This window comes from Canis lupus, chromosome 15, assembly GCF_003254725.2.
Source record: "Canis lupus dingo isolate Sandy chromosome 15, ASM325472v2, whole genome shotgun sequence".
NCBI classification, from domain to species: domain Eukaryota; kingdom Metazoa; phylum Chordata; class Mammalia; order Carnivora; family Canidae; genus Canis; species Canis lupus.
Window position 1 is genome coordinate 55,516,426 of NC_064257.1, and position 22,377 is coordinate 55,538,802.

Here is a 22,377-nt window from a genome sequence, read left to right on the forward strand (position 1 = left end):
GCCTTTTTCCTTGTGAAACTCAGATCAAAATTGAAATGAAATTATAGTAATTATATGAGTCCTCGGGGTCTGTACCTTTTGTTTCCTCTTGATTTTTTTCTCATTCTTTCAAGTTCCCTGTTTTTAATCCTTTATTCTTATTATTTCATTGTATGTTCTCATTATACAAGTTCCAAAGACATTATGAAATTAATATAAATAAAAACAAGTAAATAGTGTTTGTGTTTTCTTAAACTCAGAACAGGAGATTAAAACCATCATTGGTTTAGTACACATATAGAAATGTGAACTTTTTAAGGAACAAAGCTTTAACTTTTTTGTGAACCCTTTTTTAAAAAGTCAACATAGGGATCCCTGGGTGGCGCAGCGGTTTGGCGCCTGCTTTTGGCCCAGGGCGCGATCCCGGAGACCCGGGATCGAATCCCACATCGGGTTCCCGGTGCATGGAGCCTGCTTCTCCCTCTGCCTGTGTCTCTGCCTCTCTCTCTCTCTGTGTGTGACTATCATAAATAAATAAAAAAATTTAAAAAAAAATAAGTCAACATAAGGTAATAGTTTTATCATCCATCAATTAAACTTTATTCTAAAATATTTTACTGGTATATATGCTGTGAATCAAGACAAGAATATTTATTTCAACATTAAGTCATCAATTCTCAGTACCGTAGTATATTTTACCCAATTTCAAATTATTCTTAGAAAATGTTGTTTGCTTTCATTATATAATACAACTCTTCTTGAAATTATTTGTGTTAAATTGATTCCTTCTTTTCCAAAGAACTCAGGATGAGCTCTTTTATATATTTTTTAAGATTTTTTTTTATTTATTTGAGAGAGAGAGAGACAAAGAGGAAGAGGGAGAGGGGGAAAAGCAGGCTCACCGCTAAGCAGGGAATCTGATGTAGAAACTTGGTTCCAGGACCCAGAGGTACTGACCTGAACCAAAAGCAGATGCTTACCAACTGAGCCACCCAGGCGCCCCAGAAGAGCTCTTTTAAACACTAAAGTACATGATTACACTATTTGATGAATCAGAAGATTTTTTTTCTGCCTTCACACGATTCATAATTTCTCATTATATAGATAGATCCTCAAAATGGGGAGCAGGAGCACACACATTCTGTAGGATCCTCTAGGATCACTTAGCAACTAGGGGAAGGAGAGAAAATAAACGAGATTTTTTTAAAGCTGTTATATCCATACATATAACATAGGGGTGTGACAAATGATAAATAGGAGTTCAGAGATTATATATGGAAAACATTGGTTTTGATTCTATAGAAAAGAATAAAATAGTACTTGACAGTAGATATCTCACTTTATAAGTACTCATTTAGTGAATGGTTGAAAAGACACAAAATATATCAAAATATATAAGTACATCTATCATATATATTTTTTTAATTTTTTTATTTATTTATGATAGTCACACACAGAGAGAGAGAGAGGCAGAGACACAGGCAGAGGGAGAAGCAGGCTCCATGCACCGGGAGCCCGATGTGGGATTAGATCCCGGGTCTCCAGGATCGCGCCCTGGGCCAAAGGCAGGAGCTAAACCGCTGCGCCACCCAGGGATCCCCATCTATCATATATTTAAATATATATATATATTAAATTTGATGTAGTTGGTATGGTTTACCTGACTGAGAAAAGAGTGTAACTGCTATAAAATAGTCACAGGCTCAAAATAATAATATTTTTGTAGATTTTATTTTTAGAACAGTTTCAGATTTATAGAAAAAAAATGAGCAGATAGGACAGAGTTTTCATAGACTGATTCTCTCCCCTCTCACACTTCCCCTATTGATAACATGTCGCATTAGTGCATATCATTGCCCATTAATGATGTGTTGCATCATTACAATTGATGAGCCAACATTGATACATTACTATGAACTAAAGCCCAGAGTTTATAGTAGGCCTCACTCTTTAGGTTGTACAGTTCCTTGGGTTCTGACAAATGTACACGGTCAAATACCCACATTAGAGTATCATATGGAATAGTTTTACTCCCCTTACAATCCCTGTGCTCCACATATTCATCCATCCCCTCCTTTCCTTGAACTCCTTGTAAACACAGACCTTTTTCTGTTTCCATAGTCTTGCTTTTCCCAGAATGTCTACAGTTGGAATCATATAGTGTGTCTTTTTTTTTTTCAGATTGGCTTTTTTCACTTAGCAATATGCATTTAAAATTCCTCATGTCTTTTTGTAATTTTATAGTTCATTTCTCTTTATTTTTATATAATATTGCATTGTACGATATACTATGTTTTGTCTATCCACTCACCGAGTGAGAGATACCCCAGATGCTTCTAAGTTTTAGCAGTTATGAATAAAGCTGCTATAAACATTTGTGTAGGCATAAGTTTTAATTCATTTGGGCAAATACCTAGAAACTTGATTGCTAGATAATATGGTAAGACTATGTTTAGTTTTTAAGAAACTGTTAAACTGTCTTCCAAAGGAACCACACCATTTGCGTTCCCACCAACAAGAAATAAGAGTTTTGGTTGCTCCACAGCCATACATACCATCAGGGGATATTGTCAGAATTTTGGATTTTAGCTATTCCAGTAAGTATACAATGATTTTAAACTGCAATTTAATTTGCAATTGCCTAATGATACATTATTTTGAGCATTTTTTTCATATCATTATTTGTCATTTTTGCATCTTCTTTAGTGAGACATCTGTTCCAATCTTTAGTCTGCTTTTCAAGTTGTGTTGTTGAGTTTTAAGAGTCTTTTAAATATATTTGGATGGAAGTTGTTTATCAGGTATGTATTTTGCAAATATGTTCTCCTGTATGAAGGTTGCCTTTTCATTTTTTTTAATATCTTGCAGAGCAGAAGTTTCTTTAATTTTAATAAGTTCAATTCATCTATTGTTTACTTCATTAATTGTGCTTTTAGTGTTGCTTATGAAAGCTCATCAGAATCCCAGGTTCACCTAGATTTTGTCTTATGTTATCTTCTGCAAGCTTTTAACTTTTGTGCTTTACATTTAGGTTTATGGTATATATTAATTTTTGTGAGAAGTGGAAGGTCTGCATCTAGCATTGTCTTGCACACGGATGTCTAACTATTCCAGCACCATTTGTTGAAAAGCCTGTATTTTCTCCACTGAATTGCCTTTGTCCTTTGTCAAAGAACAGATGATTATATATGTGGGAATCTATTTCCTCGGCTCTCTATTCTGTTCCATTAATCCACGCGTCTATTGTTTCATTCTTACCATATTGTTTTCATCACAATACTTGATACTAAGCCTTAAAGTTGGTTAGTGTCATCTCTCCAACTTTGTTCCTCATCAGTATTATATTGGTTATTCTGGGTATTTTGCCTTTCTATATAAATTTAGAATCAATTTGTCAATGTTCACAAAATAACTTGCAAGGATTTTTATTCGGATTTCATTGAATTGATCGACCAAGTTGGGAAGAAGTGACATCTTAACATTACTAAGTCCTCTATTCATGAACATGGAAATAGGTCTTCTCTGATTTTACTCATCAGAATTTTGTCCTTTTTCTCCTATAGATCTTGCATGGATTTTGTTAGGTTTATACCATTTTTTATTTTACTGAGTGTTAATGTAAATGGAATTGTTTTTAATTATAAATTTTATTGTTCATTGTTGGTATACAGGAAAACAATTGACTTTTCTATATTAACCTTGTATCCTGCAACTATTGGTGTTTATTGGTTCCAGGAATTTTTTGGCGATTCTTAAGAATTTTCTATATATACAGTCATATCATTTTGAACAAAGGCAGTTTTATTTCTTCCTTCCCAATCTGTTAGCTTTTATTTCTTTTTCCTGTCTTACTATGTTAGTTAGGACTTTAATGTTAATTATATTAGTTAGGGCTTAGTTAGTTATGTAGTTAGTTATTAGTTAGTCATATTAGTTTAGGACTTAATGTTAAAAAGCAGTAGTGAGAGCAATCATCCTTCTCTTGCTCCTGATCTTAACGGGAAAGATCTAAATTTCTCACCATTATATATGTTTGCTGTAGGTTTTTTGAGGATGTTCTTTATCAAGTTGAGGAAGTTCCCTGTCTGTTCCTGGTGTGTTGAGTATTTTTACCATGAATGTACTGGACTTTGTCAAATGGTTTTGCTGCATCTATTGGTAGGATCATGTGACTTTTCCTTTTTAATCTGCTGATATGATAGATTACAGAAACTGATTTTGATTGTTGAACCAATTTTACATAGCTGAGATAAATCCCATTTGGTCATGTCATATAATTCGTTTTTATACATTGTTGGCTTATATTTGCTAATGTTTTGTTGAAGATTTTTGCATCTATGGAACTATGAGACAAATTACAGAATTTTCCTTTCTTATAATTTTCTCATCTAGTACTAGGATAATGCTGGCTTCACAGGATGAGTTAGGAAGTGTTTCTGTTGCAGTTTTCTGAACAAGATTATAGATAATTAGTATGAGTTATTTAAATATATGATTCGCCAGTCAACTCATCTGGTTTAGAAGGCTACCAATTATTGATACAAGTTCTTTAATAGATATATTAGATATAGATATAGGCTTATTCAGATTATCTATTTCTCCTTGAGTGAATTTGGCAGATTGTGTTTTTCAAGGAATTGGTCTAGTTCATCTAGGTTACCAAATGTGTGGGGGTGGGGGTGTTCATAATATTCATTATTCTATTAACATCCAGGGGATTAGTAGTGATGCATCTTTTTCATTTATAATAATAGTAATTAGTGTCTTCTTTCTTTTTTTAAACTAGCCTAGCTAGAGGTTTACTAATGTATCTCTTCAAATAACCAAATTTTTGTTTCATTGGTTTTCTGATTTCTGGTTTTCAATTTTATTGAGTTCTACTCCAACCTTATTTTTAATTCTCCTTACTCTGGATTTTATTTGTTCTTCTGTTTCTAGTTTCCTATTGTATATACTTAGATTATTAATTCCAAAGCTTTCTCTTCTGATGTGTGAATTCTATAAGTTTCCCTCTAAGCACTGATTTCACTTCATCTCATAAATTTCATAAATAGTGTTTTCATTTTCATTTAGTTTGAAGTATATTCCATTTTGAGAGCTTTCCTTTGATCCATGACTTATTTAGGTGTGTTGTTTATATTCCAATATTTTGGGATTTTCCAGCCATCTCTCTGTAATTTATTTCCAGTGTAACTTCATTGTGGTCTGAGAGCATACTTTCTATGATATTTATTCTTTTAAATTTGTCAAAATGTATTAAATAGCCCAGAATGTGGTCTATTGTGGTCAGTGCTCTATGTGAGCTTGAGGAGAATGTGTAGTCTCCTGTGGTTGGATGAAATATTACATAACTGTCAATTAGATCCAGATGATGATAGTGCTATTCAGTTCAACTATATCCTTACTGACTTTTTGCCCGCTGGATCTTTCGATTACTAATGCAGGGGTGTTGAAAACTCCAACTACAACAGTGAATTTGTGTTGATTTCTTGCAATTTTAACTGGTTTTGCCTAATGTATTGACACTCTGCTGTGATGTGCATAGGTCTTACCTCTTCTCGTCATGTCTTCTTGGAGAGTCAACTTCTTTATCATTATGTTATGCCTCTTTGTTCCTGATAATTTCCTTGTTCTGAAGTCTTTGTCTGAAATTAAAATAGCTATTCCTAGCTTCATTTTGATTAGTGCTAGCATGATATATCTTTCTCCATTCATTTTAATCCGTGTCTTTATAATTAAAGTAGATTTCCTGTAAACAGCATGTATCTGGGTTCTGTATTTTATTTGCTCTATCTTTTAATTGGTGTATTTAAGTCACTCACATTTAAAATGATTATTGATAAAGCTGGATACTCTTACCATATGTTGTTTCCTATTTGTTGTCCAGTTCTTTGTTTCTTTTGTCTTCACCTTTATTTTTCCTCTACTTCCTCTGGTTTCAATTAAGCATGATTCCACTTTCTCTTCTCTCTTGGTGTATCAGCTACACTTCTTTTTATCATTTTTTAAGGAATTTCCTCTACTTCCTCTGGTTTCAATTAAGCATGATTCCACTTTCTCTTCTCTCTTGGTGTATCAGCTACACTTCTTTTTATCATTTTTTAAGGAATTTCCCTCGAGTTTAGAGTGTACATTTGCAACCAATCTAAATCCACTTTCAAATAACACCATACCTCTTCACAGACAGTGCAAGTACTTGATAGTAGACTATTCCCAGTTCTGTTCTCCTGTCCCTTCTGATATTGCTGTCATTTATTTCATTTATGCTATAAGTTATATAACCATATAATCTATAATAGCCATCTAATACATTGTTGCTATTATTATTTTGAAGCTATCAATTAGATCAATTAGGAATGAAAAATAAAAGATCTTACTTTGCCTCCATTTATTGTTTTTCTAAAGTTCTTCATTTCTTCATCTTGATCCAACTTTCTGAACTACATTTGTTTCCTTCTCTATGAAAAACTTTTAACCCTTCTTCCAAGATAGGTCTATTGGTTAAAAAAGAAAAAAAAAAAACTCCACCCAGTTTTTGTCTGAGAAAGTCTTTATTTTCTCTTCACTTTTAAAAGAATAATTATACTTAATTCAGTTGTCTAAAATGGTGGACTTTTCTTTCAATATAAAGTATTTCATATAGTCTCTTTTTGCTTGCATGGTTTCTGAAGAAAAGTCTGATAAAATTCGAATCCTTACTCCTCCATAGATAAAGTGCATTTTGCCCCCCTCTGGTTCTTTCACTATTTTTAGTTTGTCTGATTTTCTGCTATTTGAATAGGATATGCCCACATGTCGATATTTTCTGTTTTTATCCTGTTTAGTGCTTGAGCTTCCTGGATCTGTGATCTGATATCATTTGTCATTAATTTTGAGGAAATCTCAGCCATTATTACCTCAGATACTTTTCTTCCTTTCTCTTTTTCCTTCTGTTGTTCTCACTACCTTTATGTTACACTTTTTTTCCCCATAGGTTTTAGATATTCTGTTGTGTTTTTTCCATTGTTTTCTTTACATTTACATTTGCAAAGTTTCTATTGACATATCTTCAAGATCACTGATTATTTCTCAGCTATAAAAAAAAAGCATTCTTCATTTCAGTTGCAGTGTTTTGTTTTCTAACATTTTCTTTTGATTCTTAAAGTTTTTGTCTCTCACATAATACATCATTTTTTCTTGTATGTTAATTTTTTCCAATAGAGTTCTTAGCATATTAATAATAAGCATTTTAAATCCAAAGTCTGATAATTCCAAAACCATATCTGAATCTGGTTCTGAGGCTTGCTTTATCTCTTTAGACTGTGTTTGTTCTTGCCTTTTATTATGCCTTGTAATTTTTTTTACAAGCCAGATATTACGTGTCAAATAATAGGCACTGTTGCAAACAGGCCTTTAGTGTGAGATTTTCTTTTTATCTCACCAGAACTTAGGCTGTGTTTAATATTTGCTATAGCAGTAAGGCGTCACAGATTTCAAGTTCGCCTAATGTCCTTCCTTCTTTCTCCTCTTTTGTCTTTGGGTTTTCTTGGAAACTCCTTGTTAAACAGCGTCTGTGTCTTGCAGCTCTCTCAGTTGTAATCCACTGTTATTGTTGGAACACTTTAAATATGGTCATAAGATATTGAGGAGTGGAAGCACTCTATACTCTAATGAGTAAATCTCCATTTTTAGTGAGCCAGGATCCCTGGACTGTAAACCTGCTGAGGAGTTTCCTAACCCTTTTTCCCCCCTCCCCTCATGAGAGACAAGTAAGCTAGAAGGGGCTCAAATCACTCAATTGCTCTTCTTCCAATTCCAAGTCTGGTAAAGCTCTGATAAAGATGCTTACCTAGAAAGCATCTCTTTACCTAGAAAGTTCTCTTTATTTCAGAGAACAGAAGACTCTGAGCATGTTTCATAATGGTTACTTTTTCCCTCCCCTTTCCAGAAGCAAGAGAAATTTTTCTTTGATCGTCACTGTGAGAACTTAGCTGAGCTCCTGAAAGTAAATTCAAAGTATGCGTGCTCCCCTGACACTAGGTCCTCACCATTACTGTTGAAGAGTCCCCTGCCCATTACTGGCTCTAGTGGTCATAAGGTATGATCTTCTGCATTCACCTACCCCTGCAGTTTTCAGGGAGGTGATTTACCTGGAATCTCAACTATCTGGTGGACCTAAGAAGAGTTGCTGATTTTCAGTGTGTTCAGCTTTCTTCTTATCCTGATGACAGGAGGGATAACTCCCAAGATCTTCAAATGCCAGAGCAGAAACCAGAATCCTAATAATATTTGTTATACATTTTATCTTTTGACCATGAAAAAAGGGGAGGTCCCCAGATCTTATTATGTCAATAATAACATATGAAAGAAACAGGTTTAGAGAAATTTAATGATTTTTCCAGAGATAAATGGCTAGTATATGAAGTTAATCTGGATCTTCTAGTGCCTCTTCCAATACAAGTCTTTATGTTTTGACATTAAGGCATATGAAACAACTTGAAAAAAGGAGAGTTTATTTATTTTTTTTTTTTTTATGATAGTCACAGAGAGAGAGAGAGAGAGAGGCAGAGACACAGGCAGAGGGAGAAGCAGGCTCCATGCACCGGGAGCCTGATGTGGGATTCGATCCTGGGTCTCCAGGATCGCGCCCTGGGCCAAAGGCAGGCGCTAAACCGCTGCGCCACCCAGGGATCCCCGAAAAAAGGAGAGTTTAAATTAAGCAGAGAATCATCCATGTTTGAGTGGCATTTGTGGCATGATGTGAAAAGCACTTGACCTGGGACATCCTATAATAAATGTCCCCAATCCTGACTCAGCCCCCAATTCACTTTAAGATTTTAGGAAATTCACAATAATGTGAGTCTCGATTTCCCAATGTGAAACTAAAGCAAGAATGAACACATGGATTATTGAAGTCTCTTGTAATCATGAAGTGAAACAATTCTGGGTTGGATTCTGGGAGGAGAGACAGATTGTGACAAAAGGGCAACTTGTTTCCTCAAAATTTTACTGAAGTGCCGAATTAACTTCTTCCCTTGGGTGAAAATCCTTAGCTTCCTTAATTCTTTAAATAACATGATACTTTTCCTTCCCATCTGCTTCTTACACTATTGGGTTTTTTTATATATTTTATTTATTTTTTATTTATTATTTTTTAGGGAGGGAAAAAATATGAGCAGGAAGGGATGGGGGGAGACACACACACACACATGCACACACAATCCCCAGCAGGCTTCACACTCAGCATGGAGCCAGAGGTGGGGCTCAATTTCACAACCCTGAGATCATGACCTGAGCCAAAATCCAGAATCAGCTGCTTAACCAACTGAGCCACCCAGGCACCCTTGCTTCTTACATTATTGTTTATGCATATGAGTAATGTTTAAAGCAGGACTTCCTTCCAGGACACCTCATCTCTGAGCAGTCTTTATGCTTTCTCCCTCTTGTAACTCTGCAGTCATTACCAACTACTAAATTGTTTCTGCTAAATGTCACTTCCTTAGAGAGGCCTTCCTTGATCTCTTAGACTAGGACAGAACCCGGCACTTCCCCTTTTCTAAATTTATTTGTTTGTCTCTGTGTCCCTTGTCCCTTGCCATTCTGGAATATATATGAAGCTAGGACTCCCTATAGGTTACCCTGCTGCACTCTCAGGGCTCTTGAGTCCAGAAAGTGTTGTCCAACAGAACTGTCTGCAGTGATAGAAATGTTCTGTAATCTAAACATGCGGCTACTGAGCCCTTAAAAAGTGTCCAGTACAAGTGAACTCCTGAATTTTTATTCTAATTTGAATTCATCGGGCTTCCGGTGCATGGAGCCTGCTTCTCCCTCTGCCTATGTCTCTGCCTCTCTCTCTTTCTCTCTCTGTGACTATCATAAATAAATAAAAATTTAAAAAAAAAAGAATAAATAAACTAATTTGAATTCAAATAGCCATATGTTACATATCTCACAGTGGAAGACTAAGGCAATGTTTCTCAAAATCGAAATCAAGATATCAGGAACCTGGATTTTTAACTCATTCTCCAGGTTATTCTTCCCAGGAATAAAACTTGACCCTTGATCTAGAATGTGATTCTCGAGACTGGCTTCACATTAGAATCACCTGGAGGAGAAACGGATTCCTAAGCCACATCTCCAGAGATATTAGTATTTCAAAAACTAAACAAAACCAAACCCCGTCTGTGAAGGTAATATGCAATCAAGTCTGAGAGGCCTGGAACACACGGCCTCACGTGGTACTCAATACCTATTAGATAAATATAGAGGGGGAAAAAACCGATTTGGGCGCATTTAGGAAGCCTTAGTGATTACAGGGGAAATCTTGTGATGTCACAGGGGGGTTAGTGGTTCAGATGAATTTCTTGATAGCCACAACAAATTCCATTTTAGATAGCCTTTGCGATTGTGTGAGATGCCTCAGCCCCCTGTGTCACCGTGAACAACAGGACTCCTACCTGGCCCCTTGACTTGTAGAGGGTGCGGGGCACAGGGCTCCCCAGCAGGAGCAACCGTCTCTACAAAGGCCCAGAGGCCTTTCCAGGCTGATTGACAAACGGCCTGAGGGCGCCCGCGGGAGTCACGTGAGTCTCCGGGCCAAGGCGAGGGAGGGAGGCGCCGGCGCACCTGGCGCCCTGGGCCGCCCGGGCCTCCCGGGTTAGGGCCTCCGGGTTACAGCCCCTCCGCGCCCGCTGTGCTCGTCCCCGCGACGGGGCGGCGCCACGCCGCAGACCTCGGGGTCGCCCTGCTCGAGCCCCGGGCCAGGTGGCTGTTCCCGCGGGGGAAGGCGGCGGGCGGCGCCGGCGGCGGGGGACACGGGCGGGGACCGAGCGGCCTCCTGGGCGCGGTGCGGAGCTGCGGCGCGGTGAGTAGAGTACGAGCACCTGCGGGGACCCGGGAGAGGAGGAACACCTGCGGGGATCCGGGGCGAGGAGGAGCACCTGCGGGGGACCCGGGGGCTCAGGAGGAGCACCTGCGGGGACCCGGGGCGAGGAGGAGCACCTGCGGGGGACCCGGGGCGAGGAGGAGCACCTGCGGGGACCCGGGGCTCAGGAGAAGCACCTGCGGGGACCCGGGGCGAGGAGGAGCACCTGCGGGGGACCCGGGGCGAGGAGGAGCACCTGCGGGGACCCGGGGCTCAGGAGAAGCACCTGCGGGGACCCGGAGGCTCAGGAGGAGCGTCTGCGGGGACCCAGGGCGAGGAGGAGCACCTGCGGGGGACCCGGGGCGAGGAGGAGCACCTGTGGGGACCCGGGGGCTCAGGAGGAGCACCTGCGGGGATCCGGGGCGAGGAGGAGCACCTGCGGGGGACCCGGGGCGAGGAGGAGCACCTGCGGGGGACCCGGGGGCTCAGGAGGAGCACCTGCGGGGACCCGGGGCGAGGAGGAGCACCTGCGGGGGACCCGGGGCGAGGAGGAGCACCTGCGGGGACCTGGGGGATCAGAAGGAGCACCTGAGGGGACCCGGGGGCTCAGGAGGAGCACCTGCGGGGACCCGGGGCGAGGAGGAGCACCTGCGGGGGACCCGGGGCGAGGAGGAGCACCTGCGGGGGACCCAGGGCGAGGAGGAGCACCTGCGGGGACCCGGGGCGAGGAGGAGCACCTGCGGGGACCCGGGCGAGGAGGAGCACCTGCGGGGAACCCGGGGGCTCAGGAGGAGCACCTGCGGGGACCCGGGGCGAGGAGGAGCACCTGCGGGGGACCCGGGGAATCAGGAGAAGCACCTGCGGGGACCCGGAGGCTCAGGAGGAGCATCTGCGGGGACCCGGGGCGAGGAGGAGCACCTGTGGGGACCCGGGGGCTCAGGAGGAGCCCCTGCGGGGGACCCTGGGGCCGAGTACGAGCTCCTGGGGGACCCGGGGGCCCAGTACCAGCACCTGCGGGGGACCCGGGGGCTTTGCGGCGGAGCCTCTCGTGATTTTCCAGAACACGCTGATGCTTAAAAGGAAAAACCAAAGCTCAGAAGTCAGGAGTCCAGCGCTGCCAACTGTACCCAAGAGGCGGGCGGAGCTCGCCGGGAGCGTGGAGGAAATTAGCACGAAACTAAAAGTGAAATCTTGGCTGCAGTAGAACGAGCCTTAGTGACCAGAACGTGCCAACTACTAACCAAAACCAAAACAAAAACAAAACAAAAAAAGACCCTCCATAGAAGCTCACAGTGACAGGCAAAATCGAGAATAAAAAACATTTACTTAATAAATGAAATAAGTATTAAAATACAAATGAATGTGATTTAAAAAAATCTCAGAGGACACTGGAAAGCAAACATTTAAAAACTATTTTTTGTTCGGAAATGGTTTGAGACTTGTTCATTCAACAGGTCTGCACTACAATAGGATTGAAGTAACGTGCTAAAAGCCATCTGGCCTTACCTTTTCATATAAATCTTATTTTTTATTGACTTAGAGAGGCGGGTTCTTCCTTAAAGACCGGGCATATTGCCCACCCGCCAGCCCGCTGTGCAAACTAGATCCCTTGCTTTCTGAAACGTACCAGAGTTGTGGGCAATACATTTCACTTATTTGCACCAATAGCTTTAAGTAAATTAACATTGATAATGTTCATGCAGCAGTCAAAATGCTGTTTATGCCCTCTGATTGGCACTTCAAATTAGTACTTCAGTTGGAATGAAAGTAAGTTTAGGGCTGTCAACAGTCTTTAAGAAAGCCATCTTTTCACTAAAAAAATCTGTCACTTCTGAGGGTTAGGCCTTCTCTTATCAGTGTGCTTATTTCACTTTGCTTATTTTAATTAAAATAGAAAAAAAAAAAACGATTTCTTAGCTATCAACCAAATCTTCTTGGTCCCGTGAATCCTCCCCAGGTAACTCCCGCCCCTCTGGCCTAATCCGGTCCTGATACCTTAGCAGCAGTCCACCTGCCTGACTCTTGAGCAATAGTCCATGTAAGCAACTGCAGGGCTAAAACGTGGCACCACAGTAAGACTATTATTTTTATTGGAGTAGTGTTATTGTGTTAGTGTTTCTATACGTCTCAGTGTCTCTTTCTCACCTACGTCCCCAAGGAGGATATTGTCTTACAGACATTGGTTTGTGGTTTATTTCAAGACAGCACATACAATTTCAAATAGGTGTTTTTTCTTACTAAGATTTATTGAGCAATTCTGAAGTTATCCCTATTTTCAGTTAAATTATCCATAACAATGCCAAAGAATATATATTGTAGGTAGTCCTATATTTAATATTCTCAACAAGAAAACCTAAGAAACAATACATGGAAAAATGAAACACCTTTTTTTTATGATTTATTTATTTGAGAGAGAGAGAGAGAGAGAGAGAGCGCCTGGTAGGGAGGAGCAGAGGGGGAGGGAGAGAGAAAATCTCAAACCTTCCCCAGTGAGCGTGGAGCCTGACTCAGGGCTCAATCTCATGACCCTGAGATCATGACATGAGCTGAAACCAAGAGTCGGGCACTTAACCGACTGAGCCACCCAGGCTCCCCCAAACACCTTTAAAGTGAATATCATTGTAAAATAAGGTAACAAGGAAAGGTGATTTCAGATGTCCCCAAGAAGTCATCACCCAACATTAAATCTGGAGGGAAAAAAAAAAAAGACTGGGTTGATTATCTTCCATTCCAGAAGGCTTAAGGAAGTGAAGCGAACCAAAGGGTCAATGTGCAAAATATGGTTTCACAATGGTATTGTGGAAAGACTCTGATTATCTCTTGTAATAAAAGAGAGTCCTTTTGTATTATTTTTTTTTCTCATGTAGGTTAAACAACTAAAAGGGTGAATGAATCATGTTCCATAGCCTTTTCCAAATGTAATGAAAAATATCTGAATCTTAGCTATTTGTGATTTGGGTCCTTTTTTCTTCATAGGGATTCAGACTTTTTAATAAGCTTAGCAGTGCTGTCCAATAGAACTTGCTGTAATGGTGGAAATGTTCTATAATCGGCACTGTTCAGAGTGGTAACTACTGGCTATGAGGAGCTATCAGGCACTTGATATTTAATTAGCTTGGCTAAGGATCTGAATTTTTTTTTTTACTTAACTTTAATGAAAATTTAATTATCCACTCGTGGCCAGTGGCCACCAGATTGCACAGGTGGCTGACCAGCCGCCTCACGTTGTTCTGCTGACCAGGTGATGGTATCGTGCATCACACCACTTTAGGAGAGTCCTTGGGTTTGTTTCCAAATTTTAACTTAAATTCTACTTAGTACACATGTAGTGTAATATTGGCTTCGGGGGTAGAATTTAGTGATTCATCACTTATATACAACACCCAGTGCTCATCATAACAAGTGCCCGGCTCCTTAATCTCCATCATCCCTCATCCGTCCTCCACCCAGCTCCTTCCATCCACCCTCAGTTTGTTCTCTATCCTTAAGAGTCTAGGAGATTCCCGAAGGGATATTTCAAGGATCTAATCTTGAAGAAATTTAAGAAATTCTTGAAGAGATCTTTAAGAGATTGTTTTATCTGTGCAGTTTTTTTTTTAAGTTGTAAAGATATAAGATTTCATGAACTTCTTAAATACACACCATGAGGGTACTACTGATGCAAAAAGTGCCTTTGCCTCTAGGTAGATCTGAGTATGTAAAAGCAATACAACCTAAATGTGCCCTTAAGCTCCTATTTGAAATTAAAAAAAAAAAAAAAAAAAAAAAAAAAAAACCTTTTGCTTTTGAGGCACTAACAGTTCTTTTTTTATATAAATATATATAAATAGGGAGAGGGCATCTTAAGCCAGTCCCACACCTAAAGCAAAGCCCAAGGCAGGGCTTGATCTCATGTATGACTTGAAGTGAAAAGTCAGATGTTTAACCTACTGAGCCACACAGGTACCCCAGGCTGGTAGTTCTGAAAGTCGTCACACATCCTCTCTCATTTGATTGTCACAACAACCAATTGAAGTAAATTGAGTCTCGGTCCATAAATCTTTTCATTACACCAGTCCACCTACACAGGAGAATTTTGTATAATATAATATGGATTATCTCCAGGGGTGCCCAGGTAGCTCAGTTCATTAAGCATCCACCTGTTGGTTTCGGCTCAGGCCGTGATCTTGTGGTCCTGAGATGGCTTGAGGATTCTCTTTCCCTCTGCCTCTCCCCCCACTTGTTCTCTCTCTCTCTCTCTCTCTCTCTCTCAAATCAATGAATGAATCTTAAAAAAAAAAAAGAAAAAAATTATTTCCAGATCTTAGAAGTGTTCCAGCTCTAAAGACCAAGTTATTTTTCTCTTAATTGCACATTAGTGATCAAAAAAAGTATTTGTTGGTAAAATAATAAAAGAAAACAAATGAACGTGGGGTGTGAACATAATACATAACTTCATAATGTCCTAACTTTTTATCTGGAGGAAGGAATCTTAGCATACTTTCGAAAACCTCAATAAATGTCACATAGTAATCACAATTTGTTCACAGAACTCACAGCTTCTTAATGGTTTTATTTTTTTGTTAATAGTTTTATTTTTGATTTATTTCAGAAGCTCTTGAAAAGGACATCAAGTGTGAAAAGTGAACCGGCTTACTCGCAGGCAGCGCTGGAATCATGAGCAGTAACGGAACAGACCTAACCATTGGTTTCATCTGCTGCTTTGTAGCCGTCCTTTTGTTTGGCTCAAATTTTGTACCGCTTAAAAAATATGAGACTGGTGATGGTAATTATTTTTCCTTCATTGCTAACTTTATGTTTAAATGTCAAGTTCTCTTTTTTGGTCTTTTTTTTTTTTTTTTTTTAATGATGGCCACAGATCTTCTTGTACCTGGCACCAAATGAATAGAGCTCACGCTAAATCAGTTGATGGTGCTCGTGCCAGTTTATCTGAGATTTGGTCAGTAGAGAATAATCGTGAGCGTGGTTCCATGGTAAAGCTGAGAGAGTGACCATCAGGAGAGCTTTCTAGCCATATCTGTTATGTTTACAAAAGGTTAGTCGGTTCTACTCACATACACTTGTTTTGAAAACATGAATTTCGAACATGCTTCATATAATAGAGAACACATTGAGCCCAACACAAATGTTGTGTTTATGTGCAGTTTTGACTCTGATACAGTGTCAGGTGAACGAAGAAACCTGCACCCAGGTGAATAAAGAGGCCCAGTAAAGCCTGAAAGGCACTTGCACACACACCCTGCAGCATCCCCAGCCCCCTCAGCACCACACCCAGTCCCATCTGAGGTTAGGATCCCCCCACCATTCCCCCACTGCCCCCCATCCCCCAACGTCACAAGCCGCCACACTTCCAATGCCCACTTCCAGAAGCAAACCACCAAGTTCCAGTTCAGGTGCCATATTTTTGGAAGACTTGTGAATTTTGGGCCACTAAGCCAGTGTAAAAGTGTACTACTGTTTTTTATTGGGTTCCTGTCTTTTTTTTTTTTAATATGTTGTTGATGAAATTTTTTTTGAGTGCTATTCCCTTCTTCCCCATAAAAACTCTACAGTTTTTTATTATGTGATTTTGTGTAGCGCAATGTTTTTAGGAACACACGTGGCACATTATAGCTGCCCTGCCTGTAATGTGAACTTCAGGGAAGGAAAAGCAAGAAGTTCTCTCTCTCTCTCTCTCTCTCTCTCTCTCTCTCTTTTGAATCCACATGCCTTTAGCGTTACAGCCAGGAGAAGGGGATGTTCAGATGTTAACGCTGAGCACCTGGTGGGAAGCAGTTACTTTGCCACCTCAGCTCCTTATGACTTGTGGCTACTTAAACAATAGGATTACAAGTCTTTTTCTTTCCGAGCAGGATGGAAACGGAAACGACTAAAATAAGAACAAAATATATACAAAGGGGTAGAGGAACTGGCTTTTAGGTGTCTTTCCACAACTGTGTGGTCCTGAACAAGTCTCACTAGCTCTTTTGTTCTCAGTTTCTCTTTTTGTAAAATGAAGAACTTGTTAAGATGAAGTTCCCTTTCATCTCTGGGATCGTCCCTTTTTTGTCCTAGAGGTTAACAGTCATTTTTTGTTCTCTCTTCCACCATGAGACTGAATCTCAACAGGCAAATATCTTCCATAGGGGGAGTCAGAACTGCTACACTGAGTCATAACTGCCCTAATATTTCTTCCAGTGTCAACGTTTTCTTTAACCTTTTAATCCCCAAACCCTTGATGGTACAGAAGCGTCAGGTACAGACATACTTCTTATCACCGTGTCTTCTTCAGCTAATTGGCAAATGGCAACCCAGAGCACAGAAAGGAGAATGCCCTGACCCAGAATGCTAATTGTCAGGTTTGTAATGTTTGGTCATCACAGGCATTCAACTCTAACTGGGAGAGGTCTACATGTGGCCATAAGTGGTTTTGTTTTTATCCCAAAGATGGCATAAACAATCCCAAAGATTCAACTTACTGTTGTGCTGTTCTGAAGTTCTGAATGCCATGTTTTGGTGAGAGATGGCACTAGCTGTGGCATTCGAATAAGAGTACGTAGACTTGGTCTTGCCAGTACTCTTTGGTAGAAAATTCTTGATTTGTCTAATAGGTGAAACAGACAGAAGAATGTTACGCAGGAACACGCTGTGTTTGGTAAGCTGTGGACTAGACGGTGTAGGTTTAAATTCCAGCTGTACCAACCGTTAGCTGTTGAGACAGGTTGCTTCATCTCACATTCATTTTTTCCATTTTTTAAACTGGAGTTAACTCGGATGCATCATAGTTGTAAAAATTATATTGAGTGTGCAAAGTACCCCCATATAAACATTCAATAAGTTGTGGCCATTCCTGTAATAATATCTCTTTGATACTCAGAAGCATTAATTTAGTTTGAACCACTGAAACCAGTTTCTTTTCTTTTCAGGAATGTTTCTCCAGTGGGTACTTTGTGCTGCCATATGGTCGATTGCCCTTGTGGTCAATCTGATACTACATTGCCCTAAATTTTGGCCTTTTGCAATGGTTGGGGGCTGCATTTGGGCAACAGGTAATGTAGGATATAATTTATTCTTTAATTATTTAATACTGTGATCACAATAACTCTGAGGACACCTAGGTGGCTTACCGGTTGAGCGTCTACCTTCGGCTTGTAGTCCTGGGATCCTGGGATCGAGTCCTGCATCGGGCTCCCTGTGGGGAGCCTACTTCTCCCTCTGCCTGTGTCTCTGCCCCTCTCTCTGTGTGTCTCTCATGAATAAATAAGTAAAATATTTTTAAAAAGAACTCTGGTTCATAATAAAATAGCACAAACAGCAATCCTGAATAATTCACCATAGATAAATAAAATCTTAAAAGAAAAAAAGAAACTGAACTAATTTCTATTATCAGGTCATGATCACGGGATCCGGGATCGAGTCCCAAGTCGGGCTTCCCGCAAGGAGCCTGCTTCTCCCCCTGCCTATGTCTCTACCTCTCTCTCACTCTGTATCTCTCATGAATAAATAAATGAATCTTTTTAAAAAAATTAATTCAATTTATAAATGTATTTTTTGTCTTAAAAATAACATCTTTTTTCTGTATGTTACATCCACAGGGAACATCGCTGTTGTCCCAGTTATCAAAACCATTGGTTTAGGCCTTGGAATCTTAATCTGGGGATCATTTAATACATTAACTGGCTGGGCAAGCTCAAGGTAACGCAAAACAATTTCAACTAAGATTCTCTACACTGATGTAAGGCAAGTTCTAGGGATTGGGCTAGCTAAGAGGAATAACCTGGTTTTTACCTTCACAGAGATTACAAATGGGAAGACAGACACATAAAATATGCAATTTTTAATTATTATTGCCCCAAATTCTAATATCTGATCTAGATATTTGGTTAAGATACAGTAAAGAAGTATCTCCTCAGAACAGAAGAAGGAAGAGAGGAGGGGAACTGATGTTTATTTTCTCTTTTTATTGTGTGACAATTTGCTGGACATATTGCATCATTTTATATGCATCATTTTCCTCATTTTCACAAATGTGAGCCTTATAAGAGAGCTGAAAGACAAAGAGATGGAGTAACTTGCTGAATATCACAGAATGAATAAGCTAGGCTTCAAACCCCAGTCTCCTAGTTTTATTTATCTTTTTTTTTTTTTAGATTTTATTTATTTATTCATGATAGTCACACAGAGAGAGAGAGAGAGGCAGAGACACAGGCAGAGGGAGAAGCAGGCTCCATGCTGGGAGCCCGATGTGGGATTCGATCCTGGGTCTCCAGGATCGCGCCCCGGGCCAAAGGCAGGCGCCAAACCGCTGCGCCACCCAGGGATCCCCAAAGCACATATTCCTTCTAGAGCCTGGGCCAGGTTCAGCAAGCCATGGCCCACCTTCCCAGCCATTTTTGAAAATAGCATTTTATTGGAACATCCATCCATTTCATATTGTCTGGGGCTGCTTTTACACTACAGTGGCAGAGTTGTGTAATTGCAAGAGACCAGCTGGCCCGCAAAGCCTAAAATATTTACTCTCTGGCCCTCTAAGGAAAAGTGTGCCAACCCCGGCTCTAGAGGAGTCCAGCAGGGTCACCACAAGCCACATGTGTCCATTTATATTTAAAGTTAAATGAATTAAAATCTAATCAAATTAAACAGTTCTACAGCTGCACTGCCCAAATATATATATGTCAAGAGCTCAATAGCCATAGAGGGCTAGGAACTCCCCTGTTATACAGTGCACCTGTAGAAGATCCTCCTCATCCTAGAAACTTCTGTATGACTGTGCTGCCCTTGGTTAGCATTAAAATTAACATTCAAGTTGAGTTTGGGAAGAGGAGTAGAAGGGATTATGTCGCTCTTACTTTTTGGGCTCCTCTTCCCTCGCAAAGCATTATAACAACCTCAGTAATAACAGAACAAAATAACCTCCAATTTGTTCTTTCCTGGCCTTTCCCCACTCTCCTACCTGCTTCTCACAAGTGCTATTTTCTTTTGCTTTTTCTTCTTGCCTCTTTCATTCTTGCTTCTCACAAGTGCTATTTTCTTTTGCTTTTTCTTCTTGCCTCTTTCATTCTTGCCCTGAGTGGTTCATAGTAATTGTTGGTCATGATTGCTACAATCTCAAGGTGTGAAAAAAAAAAAAAAAAAGGGAAGGTGATGCAAAAAAGTAGTGATCATTAACCAAGCAGTTACCTAAAAGTCTGTTTCAATAAATGCTATACAAAATTTCAGCCAGTTATTTGGCATTCAATTAGCCACTTAATCTATTTTGTCTTCTTCCTTAGTCTTAATAAGAAAGGGACCCTCATAAGCACTTTTACATATACTAACTCATCTAAAATATCTTCATAAGAAGGAAGGTATTATAATATACAATAAGTATACCTACCTTGTAGGTACCCCATTTTAAACATGGGGAGCTGGAAGCATGGTAAAGAGTCAACTTTTTCAAATCACAGTTAATAAGAGAGTGATTTAGGATTTGAATCCAGGAATCCGACCCTGGGTCCATGCTCTTGAACACAATTGATGAACACATTTTCAAAAACACCTACTTTGGTGTAACTTTCTCAATTCCAGGTTTGGTTGGTTTGGAATGGATGCAGAAGAAGTATCAAACCCGCTGCTAAATTACATTGGAGCTGGATTATCAGTAGTAAGGTACACAGTCATTTCTGATTTAAGTGTTCTTCCAAATGTTTACAATATTTAGAATACCTTTTAGAGATCATAAAATGTTTACATTTTTTTAAACCTGCATTTCACAAAAGTGACATGATTTGTTCTCAGATTCTTAATTTACATTTACAGATTTGGCTTTTCTTTTTTTTTTTTTAATTTATTTTTTATTGGTGTTCAATTTACTAACATACAGAATAACCCCCAGTGCCCGTCACCCATTCACTCCCACCCCCCGCCCTCCTCCCCTTCTACCACCCCTAGTTCGTTTCCCAGAGTTAGCAGTCTTTACGTTCTGTCTCCCTTTCTGATATTTCCCACACATTTCTTCCCCCTTCCCTTATATTCCCTTTCACTATTATTTATATTCCCCAAATGAATGAGAACATATAATGTTTGTCCTCCTCCGACTGGCTTACTTCACTCAGCATAATACCCTCCAGTTCCATCCACGTTGAAGCAAATGGTGGGTATTTGTCATTTCTAATGGCTGAGTAATATTCCATTGTATACATAAACCACATCTTCTTTATCCATTCATCTTTCGTTGGACACCGAGGCTCCTTCCACAGTTTGGCTATCGTGGCCATTGCTGCTATAAACATCGGGGTGCAGGTGTCCCGGCGTTTCATTGCATTTGTATCTTTGGGGTAAATCCCCAACAGTGCAATTGCTGGGTCGTAGGGCAGATCTATTTTAACTGTTTGAGGAACCTCCACACAGTTTTCCAGAGTGGCTGCACCAGTTCACATTCCCACCAACAGTGTATGAGGGTTCCCTTTTCTCCACATCCTCTCCAACATTTGTTGTTTCCTGCCTTGTTAATTTTCCCCATTCTCACTGGTGTGAGGTGGTATCTCATTGTGGTTTTGATTTGTATTTCCCTGATGGCAAGTGATGCAGAGCATTTTCTCATGTGCATGTTGGCCATGTCTATGTCTTCTTCTGTGAGATTTCTGTTCATGTCTTTTGCCCATTTCATGATTGGATTGTTTGTTTCTTTGGTGTTGAGTTTAATAAGTTCTTTATAGATCTTGGAAACTAGCCCTTTATCTGATATGTCATTTGCAAATATCTTCTCCCATTCTGTAGGCTGTCTTTGAGTTTTGTTGACTGTATCCTTTGCTGTGCAAAAGCTTCTTATCTTGATGAAGTCCCAATAGTTCATTTTTGCTTTTGTTTCTTTTGCCTTCGTGGATGTATCTTGCAAGAAGTTACTATGGCCGGGTTAGTACTGGAAGTCCTAGCCTCAGCAATCAGACAACAAAAAGACATTAAAGGCATTCAAATTGGCAAAGAAGAAGTCAAACTCTCCCTCTTCGCCGATGACATGATACTCTACATAGAAAACCCAAAAGTCTCCACCCCAAGATTGCTAGAACTCATACAGCAATTCGGTAGCGTGGCAGGATACAAAATCAATGCCCAGAAGTCAGTGGCATTTCTATACACTAACAATGAGACTGAAGAAAGAGAAATTAAAGAGTCAATCCCATTTACAATTGCACCCAAAAGCATAAGATACCTAGGAATAAACCTAACCAAAGATGTAAAGGATCTATACCCTAAAAACTATAGAACACTTCTGAAAGAAATTGAGGAAGACACAAAGAGATGGAAAAATATTCCATGCTCATGGATTGGAAGAATTAATATTGTGAAAATGTCAATGTTACCCAGGGCAATATACACATTTAATGCAATCCCTATCAAAATACCATGGACTTTCTTCAGAGAGTTAGAACAAATTATTTTAAGATTTGTGTGGAATCAGAAAAGACCCCGAATAGCCAGGGGAATTTTAAAAAAGAAAACCATATCTGGGGGCATCACAATGCCAGATTTCAGGTTGTACTACAAAGCTGTGGTCATCAAGACAGTGTGGTACTGGCACAAAAACAGACACATAG

The 22,377-nt window shown here is 39.9% G+C and overlaps 1 protein-coding gene across 14 annotated transcripts in view; it reads left to right on the forward strand.

Moving 5' to 3' along the window:
- The window catches only part of TMEM144 (transmembrane protein 144), a 73,389-nt gene that overhangs the window by 1,057 nt on the left and 49,955 nt on the right, over nt 1-22,377 (forward strand). For 6 of the 14 annotated variants that reach the window (XR_003133417.3, XR_003133418.3, XR_003133419.3 and 3 more), the window contains exons 2-5: nt 15,414-15,587; nt 17,728-17,850; nt 18,397-18,496; nt 20,369-20,449. Coding sequence is in view for 10 of the 14 variants with exons in the window: in XM_025439487.3 (XP_025295272.1) it covers nt 15,479-15,587; nt 17,728-17,850; nt 18,397-18,496; nt 20,369-20,449 (413 nt within the window). In the remaining 4 variants the exon portion in view is untranslated. Of the gene's footprint in view, nt 1-2,467; nt 2,577-10,350; nt 10,542-10,591; nt 10,823-11,605; nt 12,161-15,413; nt 15,588-17,727; nt 17,851-18,396; nt 18,497-20,368; nt 20,450-22,377 lie in introns of those variants that run through there. The other 8 variants (XM_025439484.3, XM_025439485.3, XM_049094314.1 and 5 more) reach the window with 8 other exon arrangements.